This window comes from Mycteria americana, unplaced genomic scaffold (genome assembly GCF_035582795.1).
Source record: "Mycteria americana isolate JAX WOST 10 ecotype Jacksonville Zoo and Gardens unplaced genomic scaffold, USCA_MyAme_1.0 Scaffold_66, whole genome shotgun sequence".
Lineage (NCBI taxonomy): Eukaryota > Metazoa > Chordata > Aves > Ciconiiformes > Ciconiidae > Mycteria > Mycteria americana.
The window spans coordinates 302,157-316,697 of record NW_027445651.1 but is presented as its reverse complement, the minus strand read 5'-3'; the positions used below and the strand labels follow the sequence as shown (position 1 = coordinate 316,697).

Sequence of the window (14,541 nt, the reverse complement as noted above, 5' to 3'; positions counted from 1 at the left end):
ATGTCCTGCTACGACCAGTGCCAGCCCTGCCAGCCCTGCGGCCCGACCCCGCTGGCCAACAGCTGCAATGAGCCCTGTGTCAGGCAGTGCCAGAACTCCACTGTTGTCATCCAGCCCTCCCCCGTGGTGGTGACCCTGCCCGGCCCCATCCTCAGCTCCTTCCCGCAGAACACCGTTGTGGGCTCCTCCACCTCCGCTGCTGTTGGCAGCATCCTCAGCTGTGACGGAGTCCCCATCACCTCTGGGTGCTGTGACCTCTCCTGTATCACCAGCCGCTACTGTGGCAGCAGAAGGTGCCCCCCTTGCTAAAGCCACCGGTGACAGCCCAGACAAGGAACCCCGGGAGCCCCGAAGATGATGCCAGACTGAATGACGGAGATCGTGGCTACTGCTTTGAGAGGGTCTGAGCACGCCCCGCTCCTCCTGCAAAGGGTGTCAGCCCTTTGGAAGGGGCCAGCCTGGGCTCTCTGAAAACATGGCCGATGCCTCTCGTTCCCTTCCTCCCCTCTCTCCTTTCCCTCCTTGTCCTTGGTTGTGTTCTGCTCCCTGGGCCATGAGGCCCACCAAAGCCAGCTTAGGGGGGACCTGCCTGCCCCTCTCCCTCTGTCGGGCAGCCAGACAGGTGCCCTGTGGGAACTCTCCCTTGATCATGGGGCACTGACTCTTGGCTGCCCATGGTGATCCTTTCACTGTGGCCTCTCCTCACAGACATCTTGTTGCCCTCTTTGGACTCATTAAACTCTGCTGCATCCCAGCCTCTGGCTCTGTGTGGTCCTTTCCTCTCTGCATGCTCTCTAAAGCTGTCCAGGGAGAAAGGAGATAAGCTGGGAGGGAACAAATGGGTGAGCAAGTGGACCCTTTCTCATTCCGAGAGGACTGGGAGGGCAGGACACACTGCCTGTGGGCCTCCTTCGGTCCCTGTTCCTTGGAGCTGAGGACGACGTCTCTGGCTACTCCACAGCCAGTGACCATCAGCCCTTCCCTTGCTGCATCTCTGCCCAGAAATATTCCCCTTGGCCTCAGAGCATGCCCCACAGATGGTGATCCCAACTTGTGCTGTCTTCATGGGAGGACCCCAGTGCTGCAGGAGGTCCTGGGAGGTCAGCAGCCCCACAAGCACTCAAGGCAGTTCCTCTTGCTCTGGATGGAGCTGCGCTGGGGGAGGAGGCTCAGACAGAAGATGGCCGTGGGGATGGAAGGAGGGGATGGTAGGAGAAATCACCTTGTCTACAGCCCAGAGCCTCCTCCTCACCTTCCCACCCGTCCCCAGAAGGAAGGGGCACGGCATGCCACCAAGGGCAAGGGTAGCTAGGGTAGGGCAAGTCCCCTGTTCTTCCGCCACATCCATACAGCGCCCTGTGCAGCCCAGCGGTTGGTTACACAGATTGGCAGGGCTGAGGTGTCTCGCAGGCTGCACATCCCCAACTCCCATCACACCGAGCAGCTCCAGGACAAAAAGGTTATTCGCATGGGCCTGCAAGGTGACACAGGTGAGCATCTTACAGTTCCTCCCGTGGTACTGTAGAGAGCGCACCGATCACAACAGCCCACGCTCTCTCTTTGCAGCTCATGGCAAGTGCAATCTCGTCCTGGGGTGCAGGGGAAGAAGAGTTCCATGGCAGAAGCTCTCTTGAAGCAAAATTCGCGGAGACTACCCTTTAAAGTCCGAGTCTCCCAGCAGGCGAATCGCAGTTTCAGAGTGTTCCCGAAATAAAACTCAATAGCAACAGAGTTACTATTAAGCAGGCATCCTTTATTACAGTGCTGGGCAGCACTGGGGATTGCTCCACCATAGGTGCTCCGACAAACAAGCAAGATCGCAGAGATTATGTGTTGCAAAATCATACATATTCATAAGATTAATTTACATAAACGTGCGATTTCTTGGAACTCGTTAATATATGCAAATGTCTCTGGCGCATGCGTACTTAAGTCCTTAGGTGGTCGTTAGGGATCCTCTGGTGGTCGTTGGAGGAAGTCGGTAGTCTTCATCACTCTGACCGCTGACCGAACTTTGTCTCTACGCATGCTCAGTCCATCTTTGTCTTGCTCATACCTTCCTTGCATATCCAAAACCAGTTGGTTCTTGTATAGCTTCTCCTTATCAGCCCTTTCCAGGGACACAGGGCTTGAAGAATTAATTCCTTCTTATCTGTCTACATTGCGACTATCTAAGCTAACCAAGGATTTAACACAGGCAAGGCATTCTTACTCTAATGATTGTTGTTAGGAGGGGGAAAGACCATAGACATGTCCTTCGAATAAAGGGTGCTCATTAGCAATTCAACAATACTCACAGGCTAGGCTAAATTATCTGCGAAAGGGGAGCTAAAAGGAAAGATCCCTTAGAGTTGAGCAACCAAGCTACTTACAACATTTCTTTTTTTCTTTGGGGATTTTAGCTCTTTTCACGCTCACCACCACCTCCTTTCCCCTCAGGCCGCTAACCCCAGCATCTTCGCCTGCAGATCTCTGGGTGCTTAAGTGAAATCGGGCCGCCAAGGGAGCACTGAGGGCCCTTTCCCCAGAGCTCAGCCTTGCGCAGAAGGGCCTCCTGCCAGGATGCCAAGCGAGGAGAACTGTGCTGTGCCCCTCCTCCTAGCTCCCTCTTCTCCTGAAGCCTACAGCTCATGGGGAACAGCCTTTGGTGCTTGAACCTCAGAAATTTGGGGCTACCAAGACAGACGAGATCTACTGCACTGACCTACCTGTGAAACATTGAGAGGGAATGGGCTGGAAAAGAGAGGCAATGAGGGATGGATGGTTGGGGAAAGAAATGCAGGTGAAGGGGGTCTGAGACAACCAAGGGAGCAGGGGTTTCTTCTCTGTCATCAGTTCTGATGACAGACCTTTGCTAGCAGAGTCAGAAAGAGCTGAAGAAAGCAGGTCATCAGCACAGGAGCTCCCACTCACAGCTCTCCTCCCACATGGCCTTTGGGGTCTCGTTGTTCGTCTGAGGCTATGGCAGGAGGGTTGGTGGGCTGTGCTCTGCCCGTGGCTGTAAACCTGCCACTAGTTCCCAGGTACACAAGCACAAAGGCCAATTGACATCATTGCCCACCGTCCTCTGGGGGGAACAACAGTGGGAGAAAGAGACTGCTCCTGGTGCCACAGGTACAAGCAGGAAAAAAAAGCACGTGAATGACAAGCAGTCATGGCACTTCTAATTACCATAATTGGTGCAAAACTAAAAAGACCTCGGCTGGCTTCCAGGCACCCACCCAGCTGCTCGCTCTCTCCCTCTCCCTCCTCAACAGGACAGAAGGAGAAAGTCGGGTGAAAAAGGTTGTGGGTCGAGATAAAGGCAGGGGGATTACTTACCAATTACTGTCACAGGCAAAACAGACTTGGCTTGGGGAAGACTCATTTAACATAGTGCCAATTAAAAATAGAGCAGGATGGTGAGAAACGGCCAAAAAACCCCTAAAACACCTTCACTCCATCCCCCCCTCTTTTTCACAGGCTCAACTTCCCTCCTTCATTCACGGCTCTTCTGTTTCCTCCACCCCCAAGCAGCGCAGTGGGATGTGGAATGGGGGGTTGCCGTCAGTACGCAACAGTTCCTTTCTGCCGCTGTTTCCTCCTCACATTTTTCTCCGCTCCAGCGTGAGCCCTTCCCATAGGCTGCAGTCTTTCAAGACCAGCTCCAGCGTGGGTCCTGTCCACGGGCTGCAGTCCTTCCAGACAAGTCTGCTCCAGCGTGGGTCCTCCAGGGGCCACAGTTCCTGCCAGGAGCCTGCTTCAGCATGGGCTCTGCACAGGCCGCAGTTCCTGCAGGGCATAGCCACCCGGTCCGGCGTGGGATCCTCCATGGGCTGCAGTGTGGATATCCGCTCCACCATGGTCTCTCCCACGGGCTGCCCGGGAATCTCTGCACCATTGCCTGGAGCACCTCCTCCTCCTCCTCCCTCCTCTCTGGCCTCGGTGCTTGCAGGATTGTTTCTCACACTTTTTTTGTAGTTCATTCCTCATCTCCTGTGCAGTGTTTTGCCCTTTCTCGGATATGGTTTCACGGAGGCACCACCAGCGTTGCTCATGGGGTGGAGGTAACTTTGAATAACCTCAAGAAAAATGGTATTCTTGGTCGTGCTTTCAGATGTGGAAAGAAATGCTCCAAAAATGCACCCATCTCATGTCCTTGGTAGATCTTTCTAATGCCTTTATCAAGTGGAGCGGATGGAGCTAGTTATGGTGATTTCCTTATTTTTATTATCATCAGATCTTACCTGCTGTATTTCGCATTCTCCACGGGCCTCTTTGAGCCCCCAGGGCACTTTCCCAAAGGACTGCGCCTGGCGGGTCCCTGAGGGGACAAAAATCTGCTCTTACGGAGTGCAGGGTGGCAATTCTGCCTTCTGTTTTGCAGAGCCACTGCACACTCCAGACATGAGAGCTATCCCAGCTTTTCTCCAACACCCCGATAAGATCATAGGTCTGCAAGTGTGCACAGACTTTTAGGTTGTCCTGCTCGTGTGCTGGCTCAGGCTCTTGCCTTACATATGTCTGGGGTCAAGCTGGAAAGGCAAGTCACCGAGTCAGTGAGTCAAGGTCAGGATGAGGTCTCAGGACAGTAATCAGGGTTCAACAATGTCCGGCGATCACCAGGTGTGTTCGCAGAGATAAGGAAGGTCTGAGCTCAAGCTGGGAAGTCACCCGCATGTCAGGGTCCAAAGCGAGATGAGTGGGGTCCATGACCAGGTACAGGCACAGATGTGTCACAGCTGGAGCTGTAACTCAGGTTGGGGCCAAGCACTAGAACTGAAGCTTGAAAGCTGCTCCCACGGGAAGGGGAGTCAGCCCTGGCTGAAGCCTCCCAGCAGAATGACCTCAGCAAGGTCAACAAAGGGAAGAGGGTAGCCCTCAGTTGCACTACCTGTAAGCTGGATCGGAGACAAGGCAGACTAGGATGGAGGATGCGCTTAGGGCCCTTACAAAATACCTACAGCCTCTGTCGCAAAGAGGGAGCTTGCCTGACCTCCCTCATGAAACAGCAGCAGAGTTTGTGCGCTTTGGCCCTCAATCACGTATCCCTGCCTTCCTAGACACAGTTGCTGGGCACTCAGGTTCAGTTTTCTATGGGGGACACGGAAGTCCTGGTGCTTGAACAGCAAAGGAGTCCTCAGCTGTTTGACTCTCCCTGCGCCACCCGGACAGTCAGTCCTACATCTCACAGCAGAGCAGCGCCTGGACCCTGGTCCCTTCAGTTCAATACCCATTTGGTGCGAGGTCTCAGCCCCTGCCTCACTCAGCACCAGGCTGAGCGGTGGCATTGGCATGGACGTGAGGAGCCCCCAGTCACCAGCAACACTGCATCGTAAGGGGATACGTTCGGGGATGACGGCCTGCATGCGGTGGGCAGGATTTATGGGCGCCTCTCCCTCTACATAAAGCAAGAAATGGAGGGCACAGGAGGCAGAGACTGCATTTCAGTTCTCTGGGCACCTCTCTGCACCTGCCAGGTCGAAGGCACCACCATTCAGCTGTAGATTCCTTTGCAACTACCATTCCTGCTATGACCTGCACATGCCCTCATGATGAGGGTCACACAGGTACAGACTGACACGTGTGTGCTCATGCGCGCCTGCGTGGAACCATGCAAAAATCCGTACGCTCACATTAAGCCAGGAAAACGTCAGCAACTGTGGACTCTGCTGAGGAGATGCTGAGGCCCACGTGTGACATGACCTCTCACGTGGGAGTCCTTGGGCATCCGGACGAGAAGCACGAGAGCGGCGCCCGTTTCCTGAACAACTTTGCCACAGACAAGCCCACAGGAATGACCCAGGTGCACATCACCTGCCTGCACGGGATGCCACCAGCACTTGAGCTGAGTCTTCTGCCTGCGCTGATGTGTTTCTGCCCCGGAAATCCTCGGGCCTCTCATCCCGGCACTTACAGAAGCCTTCATATGGGGAAGCACGTGGCTTAAGCCAGGAAATGAAAAGGCAGCAGTGCAGGAAACCAGAACACAGCCCATGCCATTAGCTGGGATGGTTTGCATTTGACGTGAGCTTGTCAGAAAATTATTACTTCCACAAAGGGTGCCTCTGGGCCTGAGGCAGTGCAGGGCTACTATAAAAGGCAGCCCAGCTCTCTGCTCTCTCATCCACTTCTCTCGCCTCCTTCTCCTTGGGAATCAGGTGAGTGTGAAGCCTCTTCTCCTCCTCCTTCAAGGTCAGGTCTTTCCCTGATGTATGTCTCAGCTGATATGGGCTGTCCTAGCCCAGGGCTGGGACCTGCTTCTCATGGGAGAGGGAAGGGGAGAGAAAGCCTTCCACAGAGAGAGGCTGGGACTTAGCTGAGGTGGCTCCTGGGCTTTGAGCTGGGCAGCATAAGCTGGGCCAGGAGGTGCCTTGGCTCCACTGTGGTTGGGCGCAGTGCTGCTCCTCATGTATCCGTTGTGCTTTGCTTCCCCTGCCCCCTCTCCCAGGTGCACCCCTGGCCCAGAGACATGTCCTGCTACGACCAGTGCCAGCCCTGCCAGCCCTGCGGCCCGACCCCGCTGGCCAACAGCTGCAATGAGCCCTGTGTCAGGCAGTGCCAGCCTTCCACTGTTGTCATCGAGCCCTCCCCCGTGGTGGTGATTCTTCCTGGCCCCATCCTCAGCTCCTTCCCGCAGAACACCGTTGTGGGCTCCTCCACCTCTGCTGCTGTTGGCAGCATCCTCAGCTGTAACGGAGTCCCCATCACCTCTGGGTGCTGTGACCTCTCCTGTATCACCAGCCGCTACTGTGGCAGCAGAAGGTGCCCCCCTTGCTAAAGCCACCGGTGACAGCCCAGACAAGGAACCCCAGGAGCCCCGAAGATGATGCCAGACTGAATGACGGAGATCGTGGCTACTGCTTTGAGAGGGTCTGAGCACGCCCCGCTCCTCCTGCAAAGGGTGTCAGCCCTTTGGAAGGGGCCAGCCTGGGCTCTCTGAAAACATGGCCGATGCCTCTCGTTCCCTTCCTCCCCTCTCTCCTTTCCCTCCTTTTCCTTGGTTGTGTTCTGCTCCCTGGGCCATGAGGCCCACCAAAGCCAGCTTAGGGGGGACCTGCCTGCCCCTCTCCCTCTGTCGGGCAGCCAGACAGGTGCCCTGTGGGAACTCTCCCTTGATCATGGGGCACTGACTCTTGGCTGCCCATGGTGATCCTTTCACTGTGGCCTCTCCTCACAGACATCTTGTTGCCCTCTTTGGACTCATTAAACTCTGCTGCATCCCAGCCTCTGGCTCTGTGTGGTCCTTTCCTCTCTGCATGCTCTCTAAAGCTGTCCAGGGAGAAAGGAGATAAGCTGGGAGGGAACAAATGGGTGAGCAAGTGGACCCTTTCTCATTCTGAGAGGACTGGGAGGGCAGGACACACTGCCTGTGGGCCTCCTTCGGTCCCTGTTCCTTGGAGCTGAGGACGACGTCTCTGGCTACTCCACAGCCAGTGACCATCAGCCCTTCCCTTGCTGCATCTCTGCCCAGAAATATTCCCCTTGGCCTCAGAGCATGCCCCACAGATGGTGATCCCAACTTGTGCTGTCTTCATGGGAGGACCCCAGTGCTGCAGGAGGTCCTGGGAGGTCAGCAGCCCCACAAGCACTCAAGGCAGTTCCTCTTGCTCTGGATGGAGCTGCGCTGGGGGAGGAGGCTCAGACAGAAGATGGCCGTGGGGATGGAAGGAGGGGATGGTAGGAGAAATCACCTTGTCTACAGCCCAGAGCCTCCTCCTCACCTTCCCACCCGTCCCCAGAAGGAAGGGGCACGGCATGCCACCAAGGGCAAGGGTAGCTAGGGTAGGGCAAGTCCCCTGTTCTTCCGCCACATCCATACAGCGCCCTGTGCAGCCCAGCGGTTTGTTACACAGATTGGCAGGGCTGAGGTGTCTCGCAGGCTGCACATCCCCAACTCCCATCACACCGAGCAGCTCCAGGACAAAAAGGTTATTCGCATGGGCCTGCAAGGTGACACAGGTGAGCATCTTACAGTTCCTCCCGTGGTACTGTAGAGAGCGCACCGATCACAACAGCCCACGCTCTCTCTTTGCAGCTCATGGCAAGTGCAATCTCATCCTGGGGTGCAGGGGAAGAAGAGTTCCATGGCAGAAGCTCTCTTGAAGCAAAATTCGCGGAGACTACCCTTTAAAGTCCGAGTCTCCCAGCAGGCGAATCGCAGTTTCAGAGTGTTCCCGAAATAAAACTCAATAGCAACAGAGTTACTATTAAGCAGGCATCCTTTATTACAGTGCTGGGCAGCACTGGGGATTGCTCCACCATAGGTGCTCCGACAAACAAGCAAGATCGCAGAGATTATGTGTTGCAAAATCATACATATTCATAAGATTAATTTACATAAACGTGCGATTTCTTGGAACTCGTTAATATATGCAAATGTCTCTGGCGCATGCGTACTTAAGTCCTTAGGTGGTCGTTAGGGATCCTCTGGTGGTCGTTGGAGGAAGTCGGTAGTCTTCATCACTCTGACCGCTGACCGAACTTTGTCTCTACGCATGCTCAGTCCATCTTTGTCTTGCTCATACCTTCCTTGCATATCCAAAACCAGTTGGTTCTTGTATAGCTTCTCCTTATCAGCCCTTTCCAGGGACACAGGGCTTGAAGAATTAATTCCTTCTTATCTGTCTACATTGCGACTATCTAAGCTAACCAAGGATTTAACACAGGCAAGGCATTCTTACTCTAATGATTGTTGTTAGGAGGGGGAAAGACCATAGACATGTCCTTCGAATAAAGGGTGCTCATTAGCAATTCAACAATACTCACAGGCTAGGCTAAATTATCTGCGAAAGGGGAGCTAAAAGGAAAGATCCCTTAGAGTTGAGCAACCAAGCTACTTACAACATTTCTTTTTTTCTTTGGGGATTTTAGCTCTTTTCACGCTCACCACCACCTCCTTTCCCCTCAGGCCGCTAACCCCAGCATCTTCGCCTGCAGATCTCTGGGTGCTTAAGTGAAATCGGGCCGCCAAGGGAGCACTGAGGGCCCTTTCCCCAGAGCTCAGCCTTGCGCAGAAGGGCCTCCTGCCAGGATGCCAAGCGAGGAGAACTGTGCTGTGCCCCTCCTCCTAGCTCCCTCTTCTCCTGAAGCCTACAGCTCATGGGGAACAGCCTTTGGTGCTTGAACCTCAGAAATTTGGGGCTACCAAGACAGACGAGATCTACTGCACTGACCTACCTGTGAAACATTGAGAGGGAATGGGCTGGAAAAGAGAGGCAATGAGGGATGGATGGTTGGGGAAAGAAATGCAGGTGAAGGGGGTCTGAGACAACCAAGGGAGCAGGGGTTTCTTCTCTGTCATCAGTTCTGATGACAGACCTTTGCTAGCAGAGTCAGAAAGAGCTGAAGAAAGCAGGTCATCAGCACAGGAGCTCCCACTCACAGCTCTCCTCCCACATGGCCTTTGGGGTCTCGTTGTTCGTCTGAGGCTATGGCAGGAGGGTTGGTGGGCTGTGCTCTGCCCGTGGCTGTAAACCTGCCACTAGTTCCCAGGTACACAAGCACAAAGGCCAATTGACATCATTGCCCACCGTCCTCTGGGGGGAACAACAGTGGGAGAAAGAGACTGCTCCTGGTGCCACAGGTACAAGCAGGAAAAAAAAGCACGTGAATGACAAGCAGTCATGGCACTTCTAATTACCATAATTGGTGCAAAACTAAAAAGACCTCGGCTGGCTTCCAGGCACCCACCCAGCTGCTCGCTCTCTCCCTCTCCCTCCTCAACAGGACAGAAGGAGAAAGTCGGGTGAAAAAGGTTGTGGGTCGAGATAAAGGCAGGGGGATTACTTACCAATTACTGTCACAGGCAAAACAGACTTGGCTTGGGGAAGACTCATTTAACATAGTGCCAATTAAAAATAGAGCAGGATGGTGAGAAACGGCCAAAAAACCCCTAAAACACCTTCACTCTATCCCCCCCTCTTTTTCACAGGCTCAACTTCCCTCCTTCATTCACGGCTCTTCTGTTTCCTCCACCCCCAAGCAGCGCAGTGGGATGTGGAATGGGGGGTTGCCGTCAGTACGCAACAGTTCCTTTCTGCCGCTGTTTCCTCCTCACATTTTTCTCCGCTCCAGCGTGAGCCCTTCCCATAGGCTGCAGTCTTTCAAGACCAGCTCCAGCGTGGGTCCTGTCCACGGGCTGCAGTCCTTCCAGACAAGTCTGCTCCAGCGTGGGTCCTCCAGGGGCCACAGTTCCTGCCAGGAGCCTGCTTCAGCATGGGCTCTGCACAGGCCGCAGTTCCTGCAGGGCATAGCCACCCGGTCCGGCGTGGGATCCTCCATGGGCTGCAGTGTGGATATCCGCTCCACCATGGTCTCTCCCACGGGCTGCCCGGGAATCTCTGCACCATTGCCTGGAGCACCTCCTCCTCCTCCTCCCTCCTCTCTGGCCTCGGTGCTTGCAGGATTGTTTCTCACACTTTTTTTGTAGTTCATTCCTCATCTCCTGTGCAGTGTTTTGCCCTTTCTCGGATATGGTTTCACGGAGGCACCACCAGCGTTGCTCATGGGGTGGAGGTAACTTTGAATAACCTCAAGAAAAATGGTATTCTTGGTCGTGCTTTCAGATGTGGAAAGAAATGCTCCAAAAATGCACCCATCTCATGTCCTTGGTAGATCTTTCTAATGCCTTTATCAAGTGGAGCGGATGGAGCTAGTTATGGTGATTTCCTTATTTTTATTATCATCAGATCTTACCTGCTGTATTTCGCATTCTCCACGGGCCTCTTTGAGCCCCCAGGGCACTTTCCCAAAGGACTGCGCCTGGCGGGTCCCTGAGGGGACAAAAATCTGCTCTTACGGAGTGCAGGGTGGCAATTCTGCCTTCTGTTTTGCAGAGCCACTGCACACTCCAGACATGAGAGCTATCCCAGCTTTTCTCCAACACCCCGATAAGATCATAGGTCTGCAAGTGTGCACAGACTTTTAGGTTGTCCTGCTCGTGTGCTGGCTCAGGCTCTTGCCTTACATATGTCTGGGGTCAAGCTGGAAAGGCAAGTCACCGAGTCAGTGAGTCAAGGTCAGGATGAGGTCTCAGGACAGTAATCAGGGTTCAACAATGTCCGGCGATCACCAGGTGTGTTCGCAGAGATAAGGAAGGTCTGAGCTCAAGCTGGGAAGTCACCCGCATGTCAGGGTCCAAAGCGAGATGAGTGGGGTCCATGACCAGGTACAGGCACAGATGTGTCACAGCTGGAGCTGTAACTCAGGTTGGGGCCAAGCACTAGAACTGAAGCTTGAAAGCTGCTCCCACGGGAAGGGGAGTCAGCCCTGGCTGAAGCCTCCCAGCAGAATGACCTCAGCAAGGCCAACAAAGGGAAGAGGGTAGCCCTCAGTTGCACTACCTGTAAGCTGGATCGGAGACAAGGCAGACTAGGATGGAGGATGCGCTTAGGGCCCTTACAAAATACCTACAGCCTCTGTCGCAAAGAGGGAGCTTGCCTGACCTCCCTCATGAAACAGCAGCAGAGTTTGTGCGCTTTGGCCCTCAATCACATATCCCTGCCTTCCTAGACACAGTTGCTGGGCACTCAGGTTCAGTTTTCTATGGGGGACACGGAAGTCCTGGTGCTTGAACAGCAAAGGAGTCCTCAGCTGTTTGACTCTCCCTGCGCCACCCGGACAGTCAGTCCTACATCTCACAGCAGAGCAGCGCCTGGACCCTGGTCCCTTCAGTTCAATACCCATTTGGTGCGAGGTCTCAGCCCCTGCCTCACTCAGCACCAGGCTGAGCGGTGGCATTGGCATGGACGTGAGGAGCCCCCAGTCACCAGCAACACTGCATCATAAGGGGATACGTTCGGGGATGACGGCCTGCATGCGGTGGGCAGGATTTATGGGCGCCTCTCCCTCTACATAAAGCAAGAAATGGAGGGCACAGGAGGCAGAGACTGCATTTCAGTTCTCTGGGCACCTCTCTGCACCTGCCAGGTCGAAGGCACCACCATTCAGCTGTAGATTCCTTTGCAACTACCATTCCTGCTATGACCTGCACATGCCCTCATGATGAGGGTCACACAGGTACAGACTGACACGTGTGTGCTCATGCGCGCCTGCGTGGAACCATGCAAAAATCCGTACGCTCACATAAAGCCAGGAAAACGTCAGCAACTGTGGACTCTGCTGAGGAGATGCTGAGGCCCACGTGTGACATGACCTCTCACGTGGGAGTCCTTGGGCATCCGGACGAGAAGCACGAGAGCGGCGCCCGTTTCCCGAACAACTTTGCCACAGACAAGCCCACAGGAATGACCCAGGTGCACATCACCTGCCTGCACGGGATGCCACCAGCACTTGAGCTGAGTCTTCTGCCTGCGCTGATGTGTTTCTGCCCCGGAAATCCTCGGGCCTCTCATCCCGGCACTTACAGAAGCCTTCATATGGGGAAGCACGTGGCTTAAGCCAGGAAATGAAAAGGCAGCAGTGCAGGAAACCAGAACACAGCCCATGCCATTAGCTGGGATGGTTTGCATTTGACGTGAGCTTGTCAGAAAATTATTACTTCCACAAAGGGTGCCTCTGGGCCTGAGGCAGTGCAGGGCTACTATAAAAGGCAGCCCAGCTCTCTGCTCTCTCATCCACTTCTCTCGCCTCCTTCTCCTTGGGAATCAGGTGAGTGTGAAGCCTCTTCTCCTCCTCCTTCAAGGTCAGGTCTTTCCCTGATGTATGTCTCAGCTGATATGGGCTGTCCTAGCCCAGGGCTGGGACCTGCTTCTCATGGGAGAGGGAAGGGGAGAGAAAGCCTTCCACAGAGAGAGGCTGGGACTTAGCTGAGGTGGCTCCTGGGCTTTGAGCTGGGCAGCATAAGCTGGGCCAGGAGGTGCCTTGGCTCCACTGTGGTTGGGCGCAGTGCTGCTCCTCATGTATCCGTTGTGCTTTGCTTCCCCTGCCCCCTCTCCCAGGTGCACCCCTGGCCCAGAGACATGTCCTGCTACGACCAGTGCCAGCCCTGCCAGCCCTGCGGCCCGACCCCGCTGGCCAACAGCTGCAATGAGCCCTGTGTCAGGCAGTGCCAGAACTCCACTGTTGTCATCCAGCCCTCCCCCGTGGTGGTGACCCTGCCCGGCCCCATCCTCAGCTCCTTCCCGCAGAACACCGTTGTGGGCTCCTCCACCTCCGCTGCTGTTGGCAGCATCCTCAGCTGTGACGGAGTCCCCATCACCTCTGGGTGCTGTGACCTCTCCTGTATCACCAGCCGCTACTGTGGCAGCAGAAGGTGCCCCCCTTGCTAAAGCCACCGGTGACAGCCCAGACAAGGAACCCCGGGAGCCCCGAAGATGATGCCAGACTGAATGACGGAGATCGTGGCTACTGCTTTGAGAGGGTCTGAGCACGCCCCGCTCCTCCTGCAAAGGGTGTCAGCCCTTTGGAAGGGGCCAGCCTGGGCTCTCTGAAAACATGGCCGATGCCTCTCGTTCCCTTCCTCCCCTCTCTCCTTTCCCTCCTTGTCCTTGGTTGTGTTCTGCTCCCTGGGCCATGAGGCCCACCAAAGCCAGCTTAGGGGGGACCTGCCTGCCCCTCTCCCTCTGTCGGGCAGCCAGACAGGTGCCCTGTGGGAACTCTCCCTTGATCATGGGGCACTGACTCTTGGCTGCCCATGGTGATCCTTTCACTGTGGCCTCTCCTCACAGACATCTTGTTGCCCTCTTTGGACTCATTAAACTCTGCTGCATCCCAGCCTCTGGCTCTGTGTGGTCCTTTCCTCTCTGCATGCTCTCTAAAGCTGTCCAGGGAGAAAGGAGATAAGCTGGGAGGGAACAAATGGGTGAGCAAGTGGACCCTTTCTCATTCCGAGAGGACTGGGAGGGCAGGACACACTGCCTGTGGGCCTCCTTCGGTCCCTGTTCCTTGGAGCTGAGGACGACGTCTCTGGCTACTCCACAGCCAGTGACCATCAGCCCTTCCCTTGCTGCATCTCTGCCCAGAAATATTCCCCTTGGCCTCAGAGCATGCCCCACAGATGGTGATCCCAACTTGTGCTGTCTTCATGGGAGGACCCCAGTGCTGCAGGAGGTCCTGGGAGGTCAGCAGCCCCACAAGCACTCAAGGCAGTTCCTCTTGCTCTGGATGGAGCTGCGCTGGGGGAGGAGGCTCAGACAGAAGATGGCCGTGGGGATGGAAGGAGGGGACGGTAGGAGAAATCACCTTGTCTACAGCCCAGAGCCTCCTCCTCACCTTCCCACCCGTCCCCAGAAGGAAGGGGCACGGCATGCCACCAAGGGCAAGGGTAGCTAGGGTAGGGCAAGTCCCCTGTTCTTCCGCCACATCCATACAGCGCCCTGTGCAGCCCAGCGGTTGGTTACACAGATTGGCAGGGCTGAGGTGTCTCGCAGGCTGCACATCCCCAACTCCCATCACACCGAGCAGCTCCAGGACAAAAAGGTTATTCGCATGGGCCTGCAAGGTGACACAGGTGAGCATCTTACAGTTCCTCCCGTGGTACTGTAGAGAGCGCACCGATCACAACAGCCCACGCTCTCTCTTTGCAGCTCATGGCAAGTGCAATCTCGTCCTGGGGTGCAGGGGAAGAAGAGTTCCATGGCAGAAGCTCTCTTGAAGCAA

The 14,541-nt window shown here is 55.2% G+C and overlaps 2 protein-coding genes across 2 annotated transcripts; both read left to right on the top strand.

The window, feature by feature from the left end:
* LOC142404059 (feather keratin Cos2-3) lies at positions 1-309 on the top strand. The gene has a single exon (XM_075490455.1). The coding sequence runs from the start codon at positions 1-3 to the stop codon at positions 307-309; it is 309 nt and encodes a 102-aa protein (XP_075346570.1).
* A 12,593-nt stretch (positions 310-12,902) lies between these two features.
* On the top strand, positions 12,903-13,211 carry LOC142404060 (feather keratin Cos2-3). The gene has a single exon (XM_075490456.1). The coding sequence runs from the start codon at positions 12,903-12,905 to the stop codon at positions 13,209-13,211; it is 309 nt and encodes a 102-aa protein (XP_075346571.1).
* Positions 13,212-14,541: the final 1,330 nt, after the last annotated feature.